The sequence below is a fragment of the Malaya genurostris genome, chromosome 3, assembly GCF_030247185.1.
Source record: "Malaya genurostris strain Urasoe2022 chromosome 3, Malgen_1.1, whole genome shotgun sequence".
Classification (NCBI taxonomy): domain Eukaryota; kingdom Metazoa; phylum Arthropoda; class Insecta; order Diptera; family Culicidae; genus Malaya; species Malaya genurostris.
The window spans coordinates 242,230,624-242,257,337 of record NC_080572.1 but is presented as its reverse complement, the minus strand read 5'-3'; the positions used below and the strand labels follow the sequence as shown (position 1 = coordinate 242,257,337).

General features: G+C 36.1%; 1 protein-coding gene across 1 annotated transcript in view; it reads right to left on the bottom strand.

Moving 5' to 3' along the window:
* Positions 1 to 26,406, bottom strand: part of LOC131434830 (GTP cyclohydrolase 1) — a 78,566-nt gene extending 52,160 nt beyond the window's left edge. The window contains exon 1 of the mRNA XM_058602018.1: positions 25,815 to 26,406. Within this exon, the coding sequence (XP_058458001.1) occupies positions 25,815 to 26,013 (199 nt within the window). The 5' untranslated portion in view covers positions 26,014 to 26,406. The remainder of the gene's footprint in view (positions 1 to 25,814) is intronic.
* Between the last annotated feature and the right edge of the window lie 308 nt (positions 26,407 to 26,714).

The window sequence follows — 26,714 nt, the reverse complement described above, 5'->3', positions numbered from 1 at the left end:
TATTTATTTAAATTATTAATTGGTTATATTGGTTGATCTGGGCAGCCGGCTACCGAGAAAAATATAAATTTATTGTTTGAAATATTAATATCAAGTATTTTTTTACTATGCGTTCAATATACCGTTATATGTTATCTCTGTTATTAACTTTGTAAAATAAACGGATTTGCGCAATAGTTGTTTTTTATCATTCAATCTATAATCCTGAAAGACAATCAATAACATGGAAGAAGAAAACATTCTAAATAAAACTTTCCTCCGAAGCTAGACGGAAAATAATAGGTTGAATGGAGAGATAATTTAGTAAAATAGAGTAATCAGAAGGGAAACGTTGAAAATATCTGATAACTGAAAGGAAGAAGAAACTCCTGCAATTGTCGCCTTTTACGACATGGAAGCAGGAACCCAGTGGATCTATTCTTGGTTCATTTTTTTCCGCCGGAATCCACACGGCATCTGGGCTGGTACTGTCCGGAGAGAGCTAATAGGTACTATCAGTGGACTTCAGCCCCTTATAAATAAAACAATTGTTCATTGAATAGAAATAGGAAAGTTTGTTCGGACCTAAGCTAACAAACTCTACAAATCCTGTTTACCCTGTAGTTCTAAAAACGGAAGTAGTATCTACAAAAAAATTAGGAATTCCGTATGAAACTGTAAAACTTTTTCTTTGAGCCTATAAGTTTGTGAAAATCGATGTGGGCATTTTGAAGGAGAGCGAGTGGGACCCTTTTGCAGTTTTTAATCACCATTTCCAATTCTCCCAAAACTGGATTCAGATGACCTTAATAGCCGAAGTTGGTTTGTTTGCCAGCAACAAATATGACCTACAAATTGGAACAGTTTTGAACCTAGTTAATCCTAGACTTGCTATATCATGCTCTATTTCGATTAAACCAATTAGATGAAATCTAACAAACGAAGCGAACCTGCGTTTCTTTTACTTCTTTATATGTAAGTAAAGCTAAACAGCATGAATTAGTAGCATAAAACATGTATTACTGCACTATTGGCTGTGAAAATTGCATATTTTTTCAAATAAATTTGAATTCAATGACATTCATTTATTCTTTTGATTGCACTTATCATAGAATAGCTAAAATTTTTATCAACCGCAGCACCGTCTTTTACCAATATCACACACCATTAGCAGACATCCGTAAACGTTTCGATTCTTTCATAGCGTGTACGAAATCGGAAGTCGGATCCAAATAAAATTCAATAGCAGGCTAGTGGACTGTTAATCCTTTTATTTGAATCTAAATTTGTAAAAATCGGTTCAGCCATCTCTGAAAAAAGTGAGTGCATATTTTTCCATTATTTTTTGGTGCATATAATATATATTTCCGGAACCGGAATGTCGGTTCGGAATGAGACCATGAGACCTTTCATTTGAATCTTAGTTTGTGGAAATCGGTTCAGCCGTCTCCGAGAAAAGTGAGTGCATATTTTTGTTACATACATATGACATTCGGCCTTCCGGGCCTCGGTTAAAAAGTCGGTTTTTACAGTAATTGCATAGCCTTTCTATATGAGAAAGGCAAAAATTAACTAAAATAAAACAATTAAAAAGTAGAATACTTCTACGCGTGGTATCAATTCCTGCAAAAAATTTTCATCCTTTTCAATTTGCAGCAAAACTGAATCAACGCGTTTACTAGCAGCCACACGGATTGCTTTATCGGGTGCAAACAAAATAATTTTCACTTACGTTCATCGATTATGACATTTGATTCGAAAAATTGATTGAACTCCTGTGGGTGGTCATTTACATAAACGCAAATTGCAGTACCATTTGCCACCTTTACAAGTGCTACTGGTATTTTTAGAATGCCAGAATTTTTAGAATTTTTTTTTTCAATTGTTTTTGCTCGCAAATTTTCCTAAACGATAATAAGTAATGATACATCTAAAACAGGAAAATAAAATTTTTTCACGATTTCGAGTGCAGGTGACTTCAGTAGTTTCTCGTAAAACAGTTCCCTGAATGAAAACATTGTCATCTCGTCGTTCCTCAAACTCCTCACTTACGTGAAAACTTGCCATTAGTTTTCTCCCTTTTCTTATCCATTTACAGCGAAAACCAAGGATTTTTATGGCTTGGATGTGATTTTTAATAACTGTGCTCATTTTCAAGTTCTTTTAACAGCTTACAATCAAAATAATAACAAATAACAAATGATAGCGAGCATTTTTTATTACAATTTGAGTCTGCATCAGAACTGATGATTTAAAGTTGGATTGATTCGAACGTAAACGGTAATACGAATTTGACATACTTTTGGGATACGTTCAAATATGGCCGTAACCAAGAATGAGGGTGTTTTTCTGTAGGTAAATTCAATTTCAATTCTCACTCTTTTTCCAATACTTCCGCCATCTTTTGTAAAGCAATGCTCATCTGCTTTGGCCTTGCCGGCATCTCTTATTTTTAATCGTTCTCTCGCTGAAGGCTATTTTCCTGCGAAATGGAAAGAAGCTGTAATAGTACCAGTTCACAAATCCGGAAACATACATGACGTCACGAACTACAGAGGCATTTCTATCCTTAGCTGCCTCGCAAAAGTTTTCGAGCGTATGCTGTTGGATATTATTTACCCGTCAGTAAAGCACATCCTCACAACCGATCAGCACGGCTTTGTCAAAAAACGATCAACTACTACGAATCTAATGAGCTACGTTTCTACTCTGATTGACAAGCTTGAAAAACGACAACAAGTTGATGCGGTGTATTTCGATTTTTCTAAAGCTTTCGATTGTGTTCCTCATGTACTCGCTGTTGAAAAATTGAGACGAAATGGATTCCCTGACTGGATAACAAACTGGATTCTTTCGTATCTTACAGATCGTAGTGCTTCAGTTCGAGTCGGAACTGTACATTCTGATCCTTTCGATATTACATCAGGTGTTCCACAAGGGAGTCATCTCGGACCGCTTCTGTTTGTGCTGTTTGTGAATGATCTTTGCAATGAACTGTCGTCGTTTAAAGTAATGTATGCCGATGATTTAAAAATTTACCGAATCATCACAAGCCTTGTAGATTGTTGTGCGCTACAAATGGACATTGAATGTGTCATAGATTGGTGTAATAGAAACGGCATGAGTGTTAATGTTAATAAATGTAATACCATAACATTTTCACGAGTTCAGTCTCCAATTTTATTTGAATACTCAATGATGGCGAATCCAGTCAAAAGAGTTTCTTCGGTAAAAGATTTAGGCGTAGTTCTCGACCGTAAGTTACGCTTCACCGAACAGCTTTCGATGGTTATTGCTAAAGCTTTTGCCGTCCTGGGACTTATCAAACGCAACACTAAAGACTTTAACGACGTTTATTGTCTCAAGGCTGTTTACATTGCTCTAGTGCGCAGTATTCTAGAATACGGAGTTGTAATCTGGGCTCCATACCACAACGTTCACATCGACCGGATCGAACGAGTGCAGAAATGTTTTGTCCGATTCGCGCTTCGAAGACTTCCTTGGCTTAATCGGCTTCAGCTACCACGTTACGAAGATCGCTGTGTTCTCATCAACTTACCCACGCTGCAAAACCGGCGGATATTTCATCAACGACTTTTCGTTTTTGATTTGCTTAATAATAACATCGACTGCCCCACACTTCTGGCAAGGATTCATATCAATGTTCCGGGAAGATCTTTGCGAAGAATGGACTTCATACGACGATCAGCTCATCGCACACAGTATGGACAAAATAATCCAATGGATGTTTGCTGTAATCAATTCAATAGAGTTTATCATCTGTTTGATTTTACTATGAACAAAGACACATTTAAATCGAAAATATTGTTAAGTTAATGTTTTTAGACTAGATAGATAATAATAAGTCTGTGCGATAGTTTTTACTCTAATCGAAGACAAATAAATAAATAAATAATACTATGATAATTTATAAAATTCGACTATAAAGTACTCCTGCAATCTGCATTCGAGATAGCATGCAATTTATTAATTTGTACACCACGGATTTATCAGTTCAATTTTACCTACTAACAGAATAATTCCTGCCAGCACTGGAACAGAAATCACAGCCCATGACTCAACCGAAGCAAAAGTTTCCCCACCCCTCCCCCGACCATACCCTGCCGTTTGATTTTCCATTCGGGCTGGTAACAGCCCAGGAAGGACAGGAATCACTTCACCATCGCATCTGCTCTCCGAGGTGAGATTCGGTACTTCAGTGAGCTTCTCTCGCCATTCGCTGTTTGACTCTTTTACGGATTTCGAAGATACAGAGGGGTCTCGTATAACGCGGTACACCGGGGGCGTGAAAAGCGAATCCGCGATAAACGGGACCCAGAGCATATGGGATTTTGACTGATTGGGGCTGTGAACGATTATCTCGCTTCGGTCGACAGATAGAGCCACACAATCTTCGGCAAACTTGTTGTAGATACTTAGACCAACAATTTAGTGTAGTTTAACCGACAATTTGTTGAGAACTGCTTCGCCAGGGGTGCTTTGAAAAGAGCATGAAATAATTCATATGTTCACAATAGAAAAGCAGTTTGTACATGAAATAGCACGAATATTTTACTTTCGGTGGTGTCGGTGTTTTCGGAAAGAATGTTCCGGAGGTCAAAACAGATCAGATGGTGTAAACAGTAATTGAAATTTCTCGCATGGCTGACTCTAGTGTGCAATTCGGCGTTCGAAATTCCTGCAACTCAGAATCAAGTTGACTTATTAAGATGGTTTCTTCGAGAAGGTGTTTTAAGGTTCCAATACCTATTGAACGATTGATGAAACAGTTCTTATTGTATCTACAATGTGATCTTCTGTAATTGAATACCATACTTGTTTATGAGAGTGATCTTATCGATCAGTTTTTGAATAAGTTGAAGGAGAGACAGATTTTAAACTGTTTTTCTAGGCGTTAGTGAGTTCATTTAGGGGTTATCCTATTTTGTGCATTGGGCACATAACCGATTTCTATACTTTATGTTTCGTCTTCGACTCGTCAGTACATAACAGTTTATGTTGAACTGTTATGTAACCTAGCAGCTCAACAGTGAGTTACTAAAGTATTAAGATGAATAAGCTATCGACATCTGAAATCTGAGGGACTTGATAGAGTGAAAACTCGAATTTCATACTTAATGTTTTGATTATTTATACAATTATATATAATGTTAATTAAATAAAATGTGACATATAGTGCTCATATAGTTTCATTCTGTTTTTTATTTGAATAAAACCTTCTTATTGAACAGGGAAAAGCCCAATAGAGCGAAAATTTCATAGTCCCACTCTTCATCAGGCAGTAAATCTCTAAATTTAGTTTTTGTAACAAGTGCGGATAACCAATTCGAAATTGTAACAAAAGCTGCTACGTAAACGACCAAAGACATATTTCAGTGAACTGATAAAAAGTAAAAATCGAGAAATTTATAACACTCCAGATAGCTGGAAAGTTTGTAGGGATCACTGCAAGGAAAACAACGAAAAGCAAACCGAAGAAGTTTATTCTGAACGGCTTCGACGCAGTGGATCTCGAGTTAACAATACAGAGCCAAAAAGACAGTACCATTTTCAAGAATTGCAAAACAGTTCACAATATAGTGCCTTTAGGCAATACAAGTTTTAAAGGTCTTTGTGATACTACATGTAAACCCTAGTATTTCGAAAATTATGTATTTGATTTTATCCTCAAAATTAAGTTTTGTTTACAACAGGGCTCACAAATCCTCTACGGTCGAATTCCGTTTGAAAACATTTCGGGAAACGATATGGTCGAATACGACTGTTGAGCGTTTGCGATAGAAAGAATTTACGAATTATTAATTCTGCAGAAACACACTAACACAATTACGATAGCGCAAAACATGCATACAAAACCATTCTATTGAGACCGCATCAATTGGAGAAAAAAATCGAACTGTTTCTGCGGGAATTTAGTATTACCCAGATCTTTGAAAGGATTAATTAATTTAAATTCATTAGCTAATGTTAGTTTTAGGAATTGTTGTGGAAGGTTGAATCTATTTAAGTAACAAATAGTATCAAAAATAGTCGAAAATGAAGATCTTATTCAAATTATTAATCGTACAGTAAGTTATATTTGTGGTTAGATTTGTTCACTGTTCGTTCTTCCATTCAATCAATAAGTTATTCAGTTGTGTATTAGATTGTCTAAGGATGTGTTGCATTTGTTCTCGTCGTTCGATGTTGTTATCCAAAGAACAAAAGTTCTCCAATTCGTTTAGTAGCAAAATTTTGAAGTTGATTTCTTCAGCGCTTGGTTGTGGAATAATAATATCGTCTATATCATCTGTATCTGCGTAACATCAGCGACAATTTCTTCGGCCGTAATCAATTTATCAGCGATGATGTCATCAATTCATCTTTTCACCGAAATCCCTAATTTCAGAAAATATTCTTTCGTTCTCAATATCATCGATTTGTGTACCAGACTCAAAAAAAAAGATGGAAGTAGTTTTTTCTAGCAATTTTTCAGCGTTGATGACTTAATTTGAACTAAAACTGATTGAATGCAATCAAAGCAATTATTATGTTGTGATTTAAGCAAAATTGTTCTAACTCGAGAATGAAACAGTTTTGCACCCAATCTTGGAAAATTTCTCAAGTCATCCAGCCTTCTTTATTGCTCTGGTAGTGTACTTGGAGATTCGAACGCTACAAATTTTTTAAAGCACATGGATTAGCTACATTTTCAACACTCCAAATACCAAGCCTGGAAGCCAAAAGTTTGAACGGTAACTTCGCTGTTTTTCAACGAATCTCAATAAATTTTATACCCTCGAATTTTGTGAAGTTCGTAAATTGATTCAAAAACTTTGTAGCAGACGATTGGTAAAGGAAAACCAATGAAAATTTGATTTTTCCCGTTCCAGATATTTTTCACACGCCCAAAATGCCCTATCTGCTTAATTTCTACTGGATGGTTAGAAAGGTAGCTAGAACGTATTTATAGGAATCGATTTCACGTCTCTAATACAACCAAATGAAACGAAAGAAAGAATCTATGATCGTTCTCTCTGTTGCACTGTAGTTGTTTTTATATTCTAGATTTCAACGCGACTCAACTAGTATATAGTAGTATGTATGCAAGAAAGTAATTCTACAGAAACACACTAACACAATTACGATAGCGTCGCGTAAAATGTATGCTTAGTGGATTTGCTAGAGAATCGCATGACACAAAATCATTTTATGACGGAGGGAAGCACATGAGTTCGCATCATTTTGCGAATCCTCCGGAATAACAGCTATTTTAGCAAACTGAAAAATTCAGAAAACTATATAGAAACCGCATGTTTCTAAACTTGAGAAATCCCATAAAAATAATCATATTTCTTACCAAGTTTGTCCGCGACCAAACAGCTATTAATTCCTACACAAGCATTGTAGAAGAAATCTCTGCCGTCAACTAGTATAAATCACGAAACAAACAAATATAATTTTCTCAAAAAATAGCTTTCTAAGTCATCATGATCGCAATAACGCAACCTTTTTTTTCGAATATTGAACTACTGTTCACATTATCGAATACTTTTTGATATCCCAAGCAATGTTGAGGAAGATACACTGCTCCTAAATTATCACACACAAGCTTTTATCAATCTTCTAACCAGTTTGTAAACCCTCGAAAAAACGATCTTAATAAATCAAAATAAATCAAGATTACAGGAATCTCCAACCCAGAATTGCACACCAGCGTCACCAAGTGAGAAAAAATTTTACAACTGTTCACACTATTTAATCTGTTTTACCTCCTCTACTTTCTTTCCGAAAACACCGCCAGTCTATATCATCAGGTTTTAGAGATATCACATAATAAGTTTTGTCTGTACTAAGCGAATGATTTATATCATGCATTTTTCAAAGCGCTCCAAGTGGAGCAGTTCTCAACTAATTGTCTGTCAAACTACACTAAATTGTTGGTCTAAGTATCTACAATAAATTTGCCGAAGATTGTGTGGCTCTATCTGTCGACCGAAGCGAGATAACCGTTCACAGCCCCAATCAGTCGAAATCCCATATGCTCTGGGTCCCGTTTATCGCGGTTATCCGGCAATAACGAATCCGGCAACAACGAATACCGGCAAAACCGAATCCGCGTTGTACGAGACCCCACTGTATGTCTGTACACTGTTCCTAAGCTCACCCACCCAAGCAAGGTGGGAGAATTTCTGAACTCACGTTGCATGGGGGAAACCGCTGGAAGGGAGCCAACATCGGAACTGTGTTAACTGTTTGTCTGTACTGTGATGGGGGCTCCTGGTTTATGATGCTCTCATTCATTTTCAGCTGTACGTGCTTTCTGGGAACAATGGCGCGCTTGCTATGCGAAAGATTTATCATTTGGGGGATTTCCAGTCTACTGAGATTAGCTCAATTGGTTCAGGGGACTTTTTTTTCTAACCATGAAATTCAGACAGTAGAACAAAAACAGAATAAATCGACTACTCCATTCGGCAGCTAGGTTAAACATGTTGCACAGACTTTTACTTTCAAGTAGCTCCTCCTCGTAGGACACACATCTCGTGGACTCTCTGTTCGTTCTGCTGAATAGCAATGAATGGCATGCACAAGTGGAAAGCTTTTAAGTTCGGCTCTTTCTCTCTCTCTCTCTCTCCCTCCCCCTGTTAACTGCTTGGCACGTTGTGTTCGAGAATGCGTGAGCGGGTTTTACTTTTATCGACCACCGCTCCCCGATGCTCACCCCGCCCCCTCCCCAGCATCCCATTAGTTGGTCGGTCGATGATTCTGAACTGTTCGTTAGTTACACATCCTTGCTCATGGTCAACATACATTGATTGCGACACAGAAATACGAAGCTGTTGGTTATTCATGAGGCTTTTTTTGCCTTCCCTATTCTGTTTGCTATCTTCCCCAGCCCAAAGGGATTATTTTCATATGATCCTGATGCCATGGTCACATGCAGTTTCGTACGATTAGAACACGTTGGCTGGAGTTTATTGAAATATATTGAGTCGGAATATTTTAGCACTTATTTCATGTGCTTACTGAAGGCTTTAAATTAATATGATCTACAAATACACGAGTTCTACACCTAATCTTTTAGAGTCTTACAACAATTTCGAACAGAAAGGTAATGAATTAGAATTCATTGTGTTGCAAACATTGGGGAGGTGTGAAGTTGACGAAAATCTTGGACGTGGACCAGAAAAAAATTAACTCAACTGACGATGATTATTGGTCCGCATTTTTACTGAAAGACAATACACAGAAAGCACGAGAGTTTGGTCATCTTAAACTTGAAAAATTTGTTTTCATACATGCTTTCAAAAGACTTTGCACAACCCTTAGTTTAAATAATATTTGTGTGTAACATCAAGCCAGAAAGAGGAGAAGTAAGTAAGTGTAGCAACGCGTCAAAATTTTACTCGGCCATCGCAAAAATTCGAGCTACTCGCACTCCAAGCTGATGAAATTGTTGGAAATTGTGATGCAATTTATTTATTTATTAAGAGCAGGGAGAAGCCTTTTGTAGCTGCAATTATCTAATCTTTTCCTCCAATAGAGCAATTCCATGCGGAATCAGTTGGCTGTTGGCACGACCCCCTTCGATTTGTATGAAACTTTGCATGTGTGCATCGGTATAGCAAATGAAGTGTTTTTCACTAATCTAGAGAATTTTGTCACTCAAGACCAATTTTCGAAATGGCCGTATGTGTTTTAAGCAACATTATTTTTGAATAATTATCCCAAGTAGCACGTTAAGTTGCTGTCCTGTATTTTTCTACTGATTGTGCAATTCATCAAATTAGTTTATATTACTTTATTCTAGTAACTATTTTGTTACGGAAAAAGCGCAATTTTTCTTTGTTGTGCAACATATCTTTAAGTTCTTCCGTTGTTATGAACATTTTTTCACAATTATTGTGCAACTTATACAAAAACTCATGCATTGATCCCATTCCAAATGCAGCAATTAAATCAGCGAAAAAACAATTGTGAAATTCATGGGAACTACTACGTAATGTAAACAAGAATTGAATTGATGTTTACAAAAACATAGCAAACATAATTTCTAATGAATAAGTTTCACATTTGATTTTCAATGCAACTGTCCGGAACACAAACATTGAACTGCAAAAATATTCTGCACATAAATAATAGGTAATACTACATATTGTAGAATTGATCTTTTATGTTTTAGTAAATAGAAAATCGACAACAAACTGCATTTTTATGGTGAAACATGTCTTCGTACGCCTGAAATTTTCAAGCCCCTTTGAATGTACGTGTTTTGATGATTGCACATCAATTCCTATGAAAATAAAAATCTATTCTTTTAAATTAATATGATCGGAGTAGTGTTCAAAATATGTATAAGAAAGCTATCAAACATTCATATCTTTTCAGACGATTTTCATCATATTGATGTTTCAATTAATCTGAAAAATCTTGAAATGAATTTTTCTTCAATATTTTTCAACATGGCATCGAGGGTAACAGTGTGTTGAAAAGAAAATGGTTCACCCGACGTAATGATTTATTTCACCTAAATAAAAGAAAATATAAACATGTAAATATTGAAAAGAGAAAGTTTTGTTTTTATTTTTATCAAACTCGTTGACTTAAGCAACAGTACAATTTAGTCATTCATCTTAGTGAACCCGACTTTTGTGATACGCACTGTAGGTATTATTTTGGTGAGCCCATGTGCTTTAGTTGCAAAAACAAGTTGCTCAAGCGGTAATATTTAACTAGAAGAGTAACTATGATGAAATAACTTTTCTTTCAATATCTTTAAAAAGTGATGTCAGGTCTGTTCATTTTTTCGCGAAATGAAAACTGCATACGAATTATCTTATTGTTTTTTGTTTTCATTGCATATGTAATGCTGTATTTCTGGAACTTTTATGATAATATTCTCACTAAGGCAAGTTTTGTGTTCATTTCAAGCAGATAAACCGGATACAACTTATTTGCAAGTTTCGAATTGTATTTCTAAAAATAAAGAAATCTGCACTCACTGACCTAAAATTTCATGAGGCAGCCAAGACTATGCGTACTCGGCAGCGACTAAGTTTTTACTGCGAGGTTTTCAATTCGGCTTATCAGTTTTTGCCTCGCGGAGAGCATAATTTCACTATTTTTTTCTTCACAAGAGATAAACAACCATTTCGGCATATATTGAGTCGGATACAATTATGACAGTCATTCGGAAAATGTTTGATAAGTTGAACAATTGTTTTAGTTACTTCGTTTTTACATGACGATGTGAAAATTTTTGCTGAGCTTCTATAACTGCTAGTGCAACGTGGGCAAGTTGGTGATTTGCTGCACAATTAAAGAATCACAACGGACGTGTTCTCGATCTGGTTTTTGGCCCTTCCGAGCAGCAATTGAATATAAATAATTGTACTGCTCCACTGCTACCCGTTGACCTTCATCACCCTCCCTTGACAATATCGTTTTCAATTAACTGTGATGAAGATATTAGTCGTGCTCCTTTGAATAAACCGAGAGCATTAAACTACAGGAGAATTAATTTTGATGCTTTGATTGAGTTTCTTCGAAACATAAATTGGGAACCTCTCAAGGAGCTCGATCATGTGGAGGATATGGCTGTGCAGTTTCGAGATCTTTTGTTGGAGTGGCTAAACTTAAATTTGCCTTTTGTAAAGTGTGCCTCCTCCGTGGGCAAATTCTCGTCTTCGAGCTCTGAAACGTGAACGGAATTCATGGCAGCGTAAACACCGTCGTTGGCGTTCTACTGAAACTAAGAAAAACTTCAAAAAGTCTAGCGATGAATATCGTTTACTGAATACCGGATTGTACAAAGCTTATGTTATGCGAGTGCAGAATGACTTACGACGGAACCCTAAAAAATTCTGGAGCTTCGTCAACTCGAAACGAAAATGCTCGTCAATTCCTTCGTACGTTCGTTTTGATGGGGTAGAATCCACTTGTACATTTGATTCTTGTGAACTGTTTGCAAGTTTCTTCGCATCTGTTTATGCTAACAGTACCGCCTCTGCCACGCAGGCTGAAACCGCCGCAATGGACGTTCCTGTTAGTCTAGTGGATTTAAGCACATTTGCAATCACTCCGGATATGATCGTCACCGCTGCAAAAAGGTTGAAAAAGGCATACTCTACTGGACCTGATGGTATTCCAGCAGTAGTTTATAGTCGGTGCGTCCACGTCTTGACTGATCCTTTGTGTGTGATATTCAATAAGTCGTTCGAGCAAGGCGTATTTCCGACAATCTGGAAACAGTCTTATATGTTCCCCGTATTCAAAAGTGGCGATCGCCTAAATGTACGAAGTTACCGTGGTATAACCAGTTTGTCAGCAGCGTCGAAGCTTTTTGAATTGGTAGTTAGCACTGTCGTACTTTCCAAAACTAAAACGTACATCTCTACTGACCAGTATGGTTTTATGCCTGGACGATCGATGAACACGAACCTGTTGGATTTTACATCTACCTGTATCACTCGGATGGAAGAAAAATCTCAAATTAATGCAATTTATACTGATCTGAAAGCAGCGTTTGATCGAATAGATCATGAAATACTTGTAACAAAATTATGCCGACTAGGCGCTTCGAGAATGTTTGTTAAATGGCTGAGCACTTATTTATGCGACAGAGTGCTACGTGTGCAGTTAGGCTCGTGTATTTCTTCTCCTTTCACGAATAAATCTGGTGTTCCTCAGGGTAGTAACCTAGGTCCACTATTGTTTGTGCTGTTCTTTAACGACGCTACTTTACTACTTGGCGTTGGATGCAGACTGGTTTTCGCTGATGACCTGAAGCTGTATCTGGCAGTTCGGTCTATTGAGGACTGTGTTCGTCTCCAGGAACTTTTAAATATTTTCGTTGGCTGGTGTAGAAGAAATTTTTTAATTATTAGTACCGTGAAATGTCAAGTTATAACATTCCATCGCAAAACCAACCCCATAATATTCGACTATCAAATCGATGGACAAACTCTTGGAAGAGTCGACGTTGTCAATGACCTCGGCGTTTTGCTGGATGCTAAGCTTACCTTTAACCAACACCGATCAACTTTGATTTCCAAAGCAACACGACAACTCGGCTTCATAGCGAAAATTAGCCGAGACTTCAAAGACCCGTACTGTCTAAAAGCGCTATACTGTTCGTTGGTGCGTCCATTACTCGAAAATGCGTGTTTGGTTTGGAGCCCGTATCAACTCGTTTGGAACTTACGAATAGAACATGTACAGAAGAGATTCGTCCGGTTGGCTCTGCGGCACCTCCCATGGCAAAACCCTCTGGATTTACCACCGTACCCTGACCGCTGTCGTCTGATTGGCCTGGAATCTTTAGAGCGACGAAGAAAGATGCAGCAAGCGTTACTTGTGGCTAAAGTAATCAATGGCGATATTGATTCACCAAAATCATGTCGTTTGGACATGCGTGGAGTATCGTGACGTCAGATCTCAACTAATAAATTCTTTGCGTACCCAAGGTAGACTATCCAATGTCCCAGTTCGAGACATTCTTGCTTGTCGTGACCTTTCATACATGAAACTTATTTATCATTTCATAAAGAAAATTTGTAGTTTCAATTTAATAAAGGCCCCCTTTAAGACTTAGTTCTGATTCCAGCTGCGTCCATGAGTTCAACCAATAGCTAAATTAGAATAGAAATTATGTAATGATACAAACAAACTCGAAACAGTTTATGAAATTATCAACAAAATGTCTGAAAATATCAGCTTATTTTATAATTTATAGAAGTTAATCGTTTGGTTCAAATAATATTTCCGAGTAGATTTCATAATTAATTAATGTTACCTAAGATGATGTTGAAGTAATAAGAGGAATATGTTTTAATAAATTCAAATCGTTGTGACTATGTTAGAATTAAATTAGGATAAGAATATTATGTAAAAGTGATGCTACGGCGAAGAAAAACTTATGTAAACTGCCTTAAGAAATAAACGTATTTATGGAAAAAAAAAATTGATTCACCAAAATTGTTATCTCTTCTTGACTTCCGTGCTTCTCAGCGATCTCTACGCTCGACGAGTCTACTTCAACCAAGATTTCATCGTACTACTTTCGGACAACATGAACCAATGACAGCATGTATACGTGCATTTTCCAAAGTTGAGCATCTCTTTGAATTTGGTGAGCCGACGCACAAGTTCTCACAGAAATTATTAAGTGTATCCTTGTTATAAGTTTGTTCGTTGTACTTCGTGTTATTCATTAAGACTTTTAATTGTCAGATGGATTATTTTAACACATAAACAAATAAACAAATAAACAATTGTTTCAGATGTACCTTAAATTGTTCTGTTGTGATTTTTTCGGTAGTATTGTAAAACTTAACAGTGTTAAGTTTCACAACTTATTTTAATATATTTTTAAATCTTCCTGAATTTATCTAACATAAGAAAACAATTTTATAACAGTTGTAAAACCTCTTGAAACTACAATAAGTTACATGTGCTACTTGGGCGCCAAGACTTTGACCCCTCGCGATCGTGAAACAACCAAAATATTAGTTGTTTTTCTGAATTTGATTGGTTAAAATTTGGTACAACTAATCCATTGTTGCTTTTTCTAAACTGTCATTTTTGTTTTTCGATCAACAGAAACGATGGTTGAAATAACAAAATTTTTGGTTGAAAAAAAGATGCTGTCAGTTAGTCAAGACACACACCTTTCAATTTCAATAAAGATTTTAGTTACAACAACCGACCTTGTTTTTGATTTAACAGTTATGTGAGTTGAAAAACAAATCGGTTTTAGTTGTTTTGGATATTACGATTAGTTATTTCAACTAAAGCAAAATTATTGATTTTGAATGACAATAAAACATTCCTTAATGATATACGTTCTGATTTTTAAATGAAAATTCGGTATATTAGGATATATAAAAAATATGTTGTTGTTGTTCTGCGCGTTGTGCTTCTACGCACTGAAACCGGCGGTCATGTACAGAAGTAACGCATCAAATTAATTGATTTCTATGATTGGTAACTGATTTGCGAAAAAACTAGTATATCAATTCAAAGTCAAATAAGATTCTATGTTTCTTAACATTTATTTTTTAGTTTTCGGTAAAGGATCACACTCATATCCTATCAAGCCAAGTATTATTTTTAATGAAGCTGAAAAATGATATTACCTTCCATCTATCGGTATGATAAAACCTTTCTCAGCCCTTCCCAAGCAGCAAATGTAACTTGTTGAAATTTCACGAGGTCCTACAATTGTTTTTTATGTTAGATATGTTCAAAAAGATTTTTAAATATATTACAATCGGTTGTGCAACTTACACTTGTTAGGTTTTACGATAATACCGAAAAAAAATCACTATAGATTAATTTTAAGTATATCTAAAACAATTGTGCAGCAAATCACCAACTTCCCAAGTTACACTAGTAGTTATAGAAGCTCTGCCAAAATTTTCACATCATCATGTAAAAACGAAGTAACTAAAACAATTGTTCAACTTATCAAACATTTTCCGAATGACTGTCATAATTTTATCCGACCCAATATATACCGAAATGGTTGTTTATCTCTTGTGAAGAAAAAAATAGTGAAATTATGCTTTCCACGAGGCAAAAACTGATAAGCCGAATTGAAAACCTCGCAGTAAAAACTTAGTCGCTGCCGAGTCCGCATTGTCTTGATTGCGTCATGGAATTTTAGGTCAATGTGTGCAGTTTTTTTCATTTTTAGAAAAACAATTCGAAACTTGCAAATAAATTGTATCAGATTTATTTGCTTGAAATGAACGTAAAACTTGCCGACATGAGAATATTATCATAAAAGCTTCAGAAATACAGCATTACACACGCAATGAAAACAAAAATCAAATCAGATAATTTGTATGCAGTTTTTATTTCGCGAAAAAATGAACAGACCAGACATCACTTTTTAAAGATATTGAAAGAAAAGTTATTTCATCATAGTTACTCTTCTAGTTAAATATTACCGCTTGAGCAACTTGTTTTTGCAACTAAAGCACATGGGCTCACCAAAATAATACCTACAGTGCGTATCACAAAAGTCGGGTTCACTAAGATGAATGACTGAACTGTATTGTTGTTTAAGCAAGGATGGCTTTTATCGTATCAAAGAACGCTCACTGGCAATTCTTCACTCGATTGAATCAGTGCCATCAAAGAGAGACGGATATCATCGCAACAACAAAAACTCGGCATGGTTCATTTAACATAGAATCGACACCAGTGCGAGAGGGAATTTCTCTCGATGATCTGTCTGAGAATCAAAGGTTAGCACACTGCTGAGGGGATTCTCTCTGAAGCAACAAACGGTCGCTTATTCTCGTTTCGCGATCCGATGCTGTATGGGCAGTTGATAATTGCGATAGAATCATTTTACTATTGCCGCTTATTCTAACTATGTGCATATAATCTTTGTATAAGCTGTGTCTATGAAAATGTCTGCGAATGCTCCACACAAGGGTTTTGAAATATTGCAACCTAGTATGAGAATGATCGATTCGATTTTCTGCGATAATTGTCAACTTGCGATTCTCTCTTGGGAAATTCCACACAGCACCGATCATTATCAGACTGTAAATTTTTCAAGGGCCATGAAATACTCAGAGTATGAAGTGGAGCGAAGAAATGTAGGAAAATTCTCTCGCGGTTCATGCATTGAGAGACTCGAGTTCTTGTAGCATCTTCTACCGGATTGAAAATGTTGTACAGATAGCAATATAGCAGCTTCTGTAAAATTTTCAGCAATCATCAACACTGTGTTTAAGTCAAACTAGTTGATAAAAATAAAAATAAAAACCTTTTTTAATCCACCTAGTGGTGTAATGATGCCTTTCTCATGTATAATATTGTGGTATTCTATTCTAAATTTTTCTCTTCGATTTTTGAAAGAAACCAGGAGATTGCTTGTGCCTGAAATACAGAATAAAACATTGCTTTGATTGCGTAAGTCATCCTTAAGAAAACGAAGTGGGTTCACTATTGTATGCACTTCCGGCACCGGAACCCGAGAACCGGTTTAATCAAAGTCGGTTCGTACGGCCACCAACTAACATGACACACAAACTCTACTAGTACGCACTCTAAATTACGATTTAAATGTTTGTTTCATCCGAAAATAGGCAGTATTTTTTTATAGGACCATACGACCTTTCAAGTGACCCTAAGGTTGGGAATAACGGTTTAGATTTATAACATTTTTTACGGTTTTTGTTTCGCCGATTTAAGTGACGGTGTACAATATTGAACACACTTTACCCTACAATTCCGGAACCGGAAGTCGGATCCGGATGAAATTCTGGAATTCCGTATGGGACCGGAAGACCTTTCATTTGAATCTAAGCTTGTGGAAATCGGTCAAACTATCGCTGAGAAAAGTGAGTGAGATCCATTTTGGTACATATGACCACTATTTCTGGTACTTCCGGAACCGGATACCGGAAACCAGGATAGCCGGAATCGGTTTGTTTAGTTGCATACTAGTAATGACTATCGATTGATTTGATTCATGAGACCTTTCATTTGAATCTAAGTTTGTTAAAATCGGTTTAGCCATCTCCTAGAAAACCTAGTGAGATTATTTGACACACACACACACAAACATACACACACACACACAGACATTGCTCAGCTCGATGAACTGAGTCGAATGGTATATGACACTTGGCCTTCCGGGCCAATTTTCGCTAGTCGGGTTTTCAAGTGATTGTATAACCTCTCTATATGAGAAAGGCAAAAACATCTATTTTGATAAAAATAAAAACAAAAATTTCTCTTTTCAATGTTTACATGTTTATATTTTCTTTTATTTAGGTGAAATAAATCATTACGTTGGGTGAACCATTTTCTTTTCAACACACTGTTACCCTCGATGCCATGTTGAAAAATATTGAAGGAAATGTGTATAGAATCATTGCATGGCTAGTATTATGGATTCTACTGACACTAAGAATCCTTCCAGGTCGGGGCTCGAACATACGACAACTGGGCTTGTAAGACCAGCGTCCTATGCATTGAACCGCCAACCCGGGGTGAGTGCGAGGGGTTCCGTGCACTTAAACGCCTCAGTCATGTTGTTTCTGAATGACTTTTAAAAGCATTGTGACAATCAAAATCGCATCCATTAATCAACTCTGGAAGTAAAAGATTAATTTTTTGCTTGAATTTTCAGAAAACTATGAATTATTGAATAGTTTGTTAACATTGAAACCCTTTCTAATGTATATTAAAATTATGCATATTGTTTGCGGTGTCTATACAGGACTTTTCTATAACTTGGCAGCATTAAGCACAATTTATATAGCCACTGAAAATTGACAAGAAAAATTAATGCTGTGCATTTGGTGCCCAGACGGAACCCCTCGCGATCGTGAAACAACCAGAATATTCGTTGTTTTTCTGAGTTTGATTGGTTAAAATTGGGTACAACTAATCGATTATTGTTTTTTCTAAACTGTCATTTTTGTTTTTCGATCAACAGAAACGATGGTTGAAATAACAAAATTTTTGGTTGAAAAAAGATGCTGTCAGTTAGTCAAGACACACACCTTTCAATTTCAATAAAGATTTCAGTTACAACAAGCGACCTTGTTTTTGATTGAACAGTTATGTGAGTTGAAAAACAAATCGGTTTTATTTGTTTTAGATATTACGATTAGTTATTTCAACTAAAGCAAAATTATTGATTTTGAAAGACAAAAATTATGTAATATTTAATATAAATAATATACTGTCTTTTAGTAGTGCTGGTGTCAACAAAACTTTCTAATTGTGACCACTATATTACTTACGAACAAAAAGTCGAACCGAATGCACTGATTTTTATTTTTTGAGCCCTTGCAACTTACAGTTTCAACAGATTATATAAATGAATGCTAAACCATTTTAAATTTAATCACTTTGTTCATACAATTTTTGTACATGACTTGAAGATAACATGATGCTTATTCATTAGCATGCATTCCACGATGGAGAATCAAGTTGATTTTCAGACCAAAATTCAAACGTATACAATTCACTGGGTTATAGTTTTGGTTAAACACGTTTTGTTAATTGCAATATCTCTAACGGCACTACTTTATATCAATCGTATCTTCTTGTAACACCAGAGCAGTAAAGATGTAGATAATTTATCATCACATTAATATTCTGACAACTAGTGTTATGATAAACATTAGCTTATTATCATTCAGTCGGTGTTGAACAGTCGTTCGCACCGCACGCGTATAGCTCTTGGCTCCTGGAATTTTTTTTCTGGCTACCTAGAGTTTCATTGATTTAAGGCTTCAGTCTTTTTCAAGACTACCTGAATCACTAACTAAGTGACTAAGTGATACAAAGAGTGATATTAGAGTGACTAAGAAATTAATCAGCCTTTTTTAAGGCTAGCGAGGAGTCTAATCGAAGACTAATTTAGCCTAGTTAATTTAATTTAAAATTTCATTCATTTCAAAAATGCCTGCGTCCAACCGGAAAGGCAACAAGCCTAAGGCTAAAAATAATTCAATACGGAATAAATCACAATCCGTTATTCAACATTTTTCTGATAACATTCACGATATTATAGAATCTGAATGTAAAAATAAAAGACAACGGACGGATTTCCCTTCCGCTGATCCTATGCCGTCTAACAATATTTACGAGATTCTTCCTGAATCCGATTGTAGCGACATAGAAGAAAATTCTTCAAAAATTCCCAAAATGGACGCTTGTCGTTCTGGGAAGAAACATCAATCTATGCCACCAGTGACGGTGATGATTTCCGACTTCAAAGCATTCCGTACTGAGCTTTCTACTTTTCTCCCGGAAGTAAAAGTCTCATTTCAAATCGGACGAAGAGGAGAATGTCGAGTCTTGGTTGATGGATTGGAAGATTACGAACGTCTTATTAGATATTTGACCGAGAAACTTCATAAATTTTATTCATATGATATAAAATCAGACAGACCCTTCAAGGCTGTCTTGAAAGGATTATCAAATGATCAAAGTATTGATGAAATTAAAAATGAACTAAAAGAATTGCTTGGTTTTGCCCCTTCCCAAGTAATACTTATGAGAAAAAGAGCGAATGGTACTTCTAAACCACGATCTGGAATTTCCCATGAACTTTACCTAATACACTTCAATCGAAGTGATGTAAACAATTTGAAAACTTTAGAAAAAGTACGTTTCATTTCCCACATTAAAATTCATTGGGAACATTATAAACGGCATAATCGTATTGCTAACTTAACGCAATGTCGTCGTTGCCAAGGCTTCGGTCATGGAACCAAAAATTGTCATATGGATATACGGTGTTTGAATTGTGGTAAATCGCATTCGAAAGACGTTTGTCCAATGAATGAAACCACTGATAAATTTTCATGTTCAAATTGCAATGGAAATCATAAATCCAATTATTTGAAATGTCCTGTCAGGGAAAAAATTTTAAACGCTCGTTCGCTTAGAAAACAAGTCAAATCAACGACCTTAAATTTACAGAACATACCTGATAATCAAAAAACCGTTTCAAATGCCACGCCTAATTCTTTTAAGGCACTGATTTCTTCGAAACAAAAAACAGGTACGCCTGTCAATTCGTCTTCTAACGAAAACAATTTATTGACAGGTAGATCGACCTCGTCATCATCTTCTTCTAATGTCAGTTATGCTAGTACAACAGGTAGAAATCACTATCTATCACTTAATTCTTCTAATGTAAATAATCAAAACACAGGACCGCCTTGCAGTTCTTCTTTTAACGAAAACAATTTATTAATAGGTAGACCGGCCAAATCATCTTCTTCTAATGGCAGTCTACCTAAAAATATTCCTTCAATGCCATTCGCTTCTTTAAATGAAGTCGATTTAGGCGCTATAACTGAAAATAAAATGATCTACCTACAAGATCAACTTTTTCAAATGATCATCCAAATGAATTCGACTTCATCACTTTTTGAAGCATTTCAAATCGGATGGAAATTTGCAAATAATATTATAATGAATTTAAAATTTAACAGTGATGTTAAATAATTATTTGAATATTTTAAATTGGAACGCTCGATCTTTGAAATCGAGTGAAGATGAATTTTATAATTTTCTCAAAGTTCACAAAATTCATATTGCCATTGTGACAGAAACTTTTCTTAAACCAAATGTAAAATTGAAAAGTAATCCACATTATGTGGTTCATCGATTTGACAGGTTTACTGGAATTGGTGGTGGAGTTGCCATTTTTGTCCAACGGCAAATTAAACATCGAATTTTACCTTCTTTCAATACTAAAGTTATTGAAAGCTTGGGAATCGAAGTTGAAACCATTCGTGGAATTTATTTCATCGCTGGAGCATATTTGCCATTCCAATGCACCGGCGAAAAATTAAATTTCTTTAAAGGCGATTTGCAAAAACTTACAAGATATGGACCGAATTTTTTCGTAATAGGGGACTTAAATGCTAAGCATGTCCAGTGGAATTGTAGGCAAAATAACAGTAATGGTAAAATACTTCATAATCAACTCTCAGCTGGTTACTTCACAGTTCTTCGTCCCAGTAATCCGACTTGTTTCTCTTCCGTAAGAAACCCCTCCGCAATTGATCTGGTTCTAACAGATCAAAGTCACATTTGTAGTGAACCGATTACTCATGCTGACTTTGACTCAGATCATCTTCCAGTAACATTCAGACTTTCCAACGAAGCTATAATTAATCCAATTAGTTCTATTTTCAACTATCATAGAGCTAATTGGTTGGATTACAGATCTCACATTAAAAATCATGTGGATCATGAAACTATTTTAGAAAATTCTGCGGACATCGACACAGCAATTGATAATTTGAATCATTATATTATCGAAGCTAGAAATCTTTCAGTTCCCAAAGCTCAAACTAAATTAAATTCTCCTATCATCGATGACAATCTTCAACTGCTCATTCGGCTGAAGAATGTTCGTCGACGACAATATCAACGTTCTCGTGATCCTGCTATGAAAAACATAGTTAAGGATTTACAAAAAGAAATTAAACATAGATTTACTCTTTTGCGAAATGAAAATTTCGCTAAAGAAGTTGAACAAATTAAACCATATTCTAAACCTTTCTGGAAACTTTCTAAGGTTCTTAAGAAACCTCAGAAACCAATTCCTGCTCTCAAGGAAGGAAATCAAATACTTCTTACAAATGGCGAAAAAGCTCAAAAACTTGCTCAGCAGTTCGAGAGTGTCCACAATTTTAATTTGAACGTTGTGAGTCCTATTGAAAATGAAGTCTCACTGAAATATGATCATATTTCAACTCAAGTGTTATTACAAGATGACATTATTGAGATGAATTTTGATGAAACTAAATCAATTATTAGGCAACTTAAAACATGAAGGCTCCTGGTAATGATGGAATTTTTAATATTCTTATTAAAATCTTCCCGATGTTGCCTCAACAAGTGTTTTTCATTAGCTTACTTTCCAAAAAGATGGAAAAACGCTAAAGTAATTCCTATCCTCAAACCTGATAAAAACCCAGCATAAACATCAAGTTATCGACCAATTAGCTTACTTCCTTCTATCAGTAAACTTTTTGAAAAAATTATCTTGTTGAGAATGATGACTCATATAAATGAGAATTCAATTTTTTTACCAGAACAGTTTGGATTTCGTCATGAACATTCAACTACTCATCAACTTGTCAGAGTAACGAACATGATAAAAGCAAATAAATCTTCTGGGTTATCCACTGGAGTTGCTCTTCTAGACATAGAAAAAGCATTCGACAGTGTTTGGCACAAAGGTTTAATAGCAAAAATGTCTGATTTCCAGTTTCCTATTTATTTGATCAAAATGATTCAAAATTATTTAACTGATCGTACTCTTCAGGTTAGCTATCAGAATTGTAAATCTGAATTGCTACCCGTACGAGCCGGTGTTCCGCAGGGTTCGAGTGTAGCTCCAATCTTGTATAATATTTTCACTTCTGATCTTCCAAATCTACCCGTTGGTTGTCAGAAATCGTTATTCTGTGACGACACAAGTCTGTTAGCCACGGGTAGAAATCTAAGAGTGATCTGCAGTCGCCTACAAAGAAGTTTAAATATTGTCAGTGATTATCTGTCAAAATAGAAAATTAAACCAAATGCAGCAAAAACGCAATTAATTATTTTTCCTCATAAGCCAAGAGCTTCTTTTCTTAAACCAAACAATAATCACATGCTCAAATTGAATGGCTTGGAATTGACATGGTCTGATCAAGCTAAATTCTTAGGTTTAACGTATGACAAAAACTCACTTTCAAGGATCACATTGAAGGAATCCAGGCAAAGTGTAATAAATATATTAAATGTTTATATCCTCTTATAAACAGAAATTTCAAGCTCTGTCTAAAAAACAAACTGTTAATTTATAAAAAAATTTTCAGAACAGCCATGCTTTATGCAGTACCAATTTGGTCAAGTTGTTGTTCCACCAGGAAGAAAACGCTTCAAAGGATTCAGAATAAAATTCTGAAAATGATTTTGAAGCGTCCTCCCTGGTTTAGTACAAATGAGTTACACAGACTCACAAATATAGAACCATTAGTTGTAATGTCACATAATATTATAAGCAAATTCCGACAAAAATCGATGCAATCTTCAATTTAATCGATTCGCTCTCTGTATTAGTTAGTAAGTTAGTATATAAGTTCCTTTTCCCCATTACACAATAAAAGTAGGTTTAGAATTTTCCCTACACAACAATCTAAGAATTGCGGAAGCAAATGATGTCCTCATGGTAACAACCAAATCATATATATAATAGGGCTGAAAAGTCACCACTTGTGGCTGAACACCCAATTTAAATCTTAATAATTTAATTTTAACTCATATTCCAATAAATAGTTATTTAAAAAAAAAAAAAAAGCTTACTATCATTCAAAAGTTACTCTTCACGAGTTTTACAAACGTATAATAAGCGAATTTCGTTTGCATAAAAATGTTTAAGAAACGCGTTTGAATTTCAACTAAAGTAATGGTTGATTTTCCATTTCGATTTTTGTTTTGCTTTGTGCTGTTTTTGACATTAAACAGCATTAAAAACAACATATTTTTCAATTACTTCAAAATCAAAATCAAATTGCGAGATCGTAATTTTTTGATATATGGGTTTTCCGTGCATACTCAATTAAGCGTGCACTCAAAATAATAATCATGTTATAGTTACGTGAAAAGTTATGTGAATATTTTCCACCCTACTTTTCACGTAGATTTTAATGGACTGACATTTAAAAGCTGTTTAATGCATAATCTAGTAAAAGTTACGTGTTTCATAGGTAGAATGTAATGTATTGTTCATATTCCATTTACCTATCAGTTCATATCAAATTTAGACACCAGAGAATTACTATTTTATAGTATTTTTTTTTTGAAGTCAAAAGGGAGATTTCAGATGTTTATATAAATCTATGAAATGAAAAATACCATGAAAAATAAAACATTTATTTCAGAAAATTAGCATATAATTTCAATAGCTTAAAAAGAAACTAATAACGTCGTGGTATCTCAAATCGACAAGCCTCCAAGAATCGTTTTTGTTGTCACTGCCATCCAACCGAGGCCGCAGTCGATAGTCGAGAACTCACACAACACAACCGGTGCAGGTTAAAGTCGCATTACATGGTTCCTGTATCTCTAGCTTCATACCGATTTCGAACTCGTTTTTCAGTGGACCAACGGCCTGTTTCGGCAGGAGCGGGCGAACTTCCGGACTCACGCAGGCACTCGGTCCAGTTGAACACATGAGAACTTTTATACTGGAATGGTCCGGACGATGTAGTCAAAAACTGTAACTAATTAACATTTTTCTCAAATATTTACACTACTTACACTTTAGCCCTGTTCGCCATTTTCAAAATCGAGTTTTTCACACTGGAAATTCACGTAGATTGTTTGACGTTTGGTCAATTCACGTAAACCTTATGTGATGACTCTATTCATTTTAGGGGATGTTCATTTTCGTCACGTAAAATATTCAATTTGACATTTGAAACCATTTTACGTGATTTTTCAAGTAAATCGAACGTGAAAATTTATTTGAGTGTGTGAATCGAATGCTTGTGGAGCACGTGGATCAAGTAGGCTCAGTAAAATCGTCACACAACACAGCTCTTTGCGCGCCAAACGATTTTATTAATAATCTAGTATTCATATTTTGCTCTTCTGCTGGCAAGCATTGCTCAACTTGATACGCGTCAAACGATCATCAAGGATCCTAGCATGCATTGAGTGGAAAATTTCCAATTCTTTGCAAAATAATGTTTTAGATTTTCTACACTTTTTCGATGGATTTTCTTGATTATCGAGACGAATAACATAAAAAAAATAATTGTGTAGATACATGCAGCCATTCTTGACTGATTCCCTTACATACAATTTGCAACTTTATATATATAGCAGATTAAGTGACAGTTTATTATGTTTATTAGAAATACAACTGTAATAAAGAAGGAAATACACGAAACAATTCACGAGGTGATTCCACGCCTATCGGTTTAACACGTGTATGACACATTGATGAAACTAATCACCAGGGAAGATTTCCGAGTACGGGGATTCCTGGTTCAGTAAACTCCATTCTTACTAATCGGACCCAGTGCTCAGTCATCCAACCACCGAAATCGTCGTAAAAATCGTAAATACTCTGAACAGTGACTTGCAAATTTTTCAACCAATCACTTTCTCATTCACCATTCACCATCATTTGGCAGTTTCTTGAACTGGATTTTTGAAACCGAGTTTCGGCTTTACGATCGACACCGATTGGACACTGTTCTGTCTTGATCAAGAAAAATAAAACTGGTAAGATCGGAACCAACGGAAATGGATTCATCCGCCAGTCCTTGACTAACCTTTGTTGTTGTTGTTATCACTGGAACCGGCATCAGCCGTCTGACAGGTGCACTTCATTTTCATCAACTCACTGATTCCGTTGATTTTGTAGCCGTTGATGTCTCCGCTGCTGGTGCTGGTGCTGTTGTGCAGCGTTGCGAATCCATTTCCGTTACTCACTTCACTAAGTCCGTTTCCGTTCAGCTGCGGTTGCTGCATGGCACTAATCACCCACTACTACAACTTGGCACGATTGACACTGAAAGGATCACTGATTATTCCACCCAGGAAATAGACTCTCACGCGTCAGTGTTGCAATCGCCTTCTATCCACCAACTGGCAGCAGGTTCTGCCAGGAACAAGCTTTTTTGCGCTAACAAAACTACCGCGTTCCACTCGGGGAAGCCGCACACGATTCATTCGAATTTGAACTGACAATATCAGTCACGATCGTTTCACTGATTTGCCGGGGAGTTTACAAGGTAGGCTGGCTAGCTGCGTTACGAGGATCAGTTTGTGTCACAGACGACGACGACGACAGCAAAAAAAAAAATCACGATCACAGAAAGGAGAAGACGACTTACTCAGACGACCGCACGGTTGAAACTAAAGTTCACTGGCTGAGACTCGCGACCAGCAAAGCAAACGTTTGACGGTGTGGCGGCGCGGAGGTCCTGCGAAACCCCGAGATGCGGCGGTGATTGATACTTGAACTGATGCCGGTTGCGGACGCCGATGAGCTGCTAAAGTTGCTACCGTTGCTGTTGAGCGGAGTCAAGAAGAGAGCGCTCTCAAACGGAAAACTCGACCAGACGCGATCACTAGACCCGATCGGAGTTGTAGGCCGGGCACGAGTCACCTCGACGCCCGGCGGCGAGTCGGCGAGAGAAAAGTTCCATTCTAGACCAATTTGGGAATTC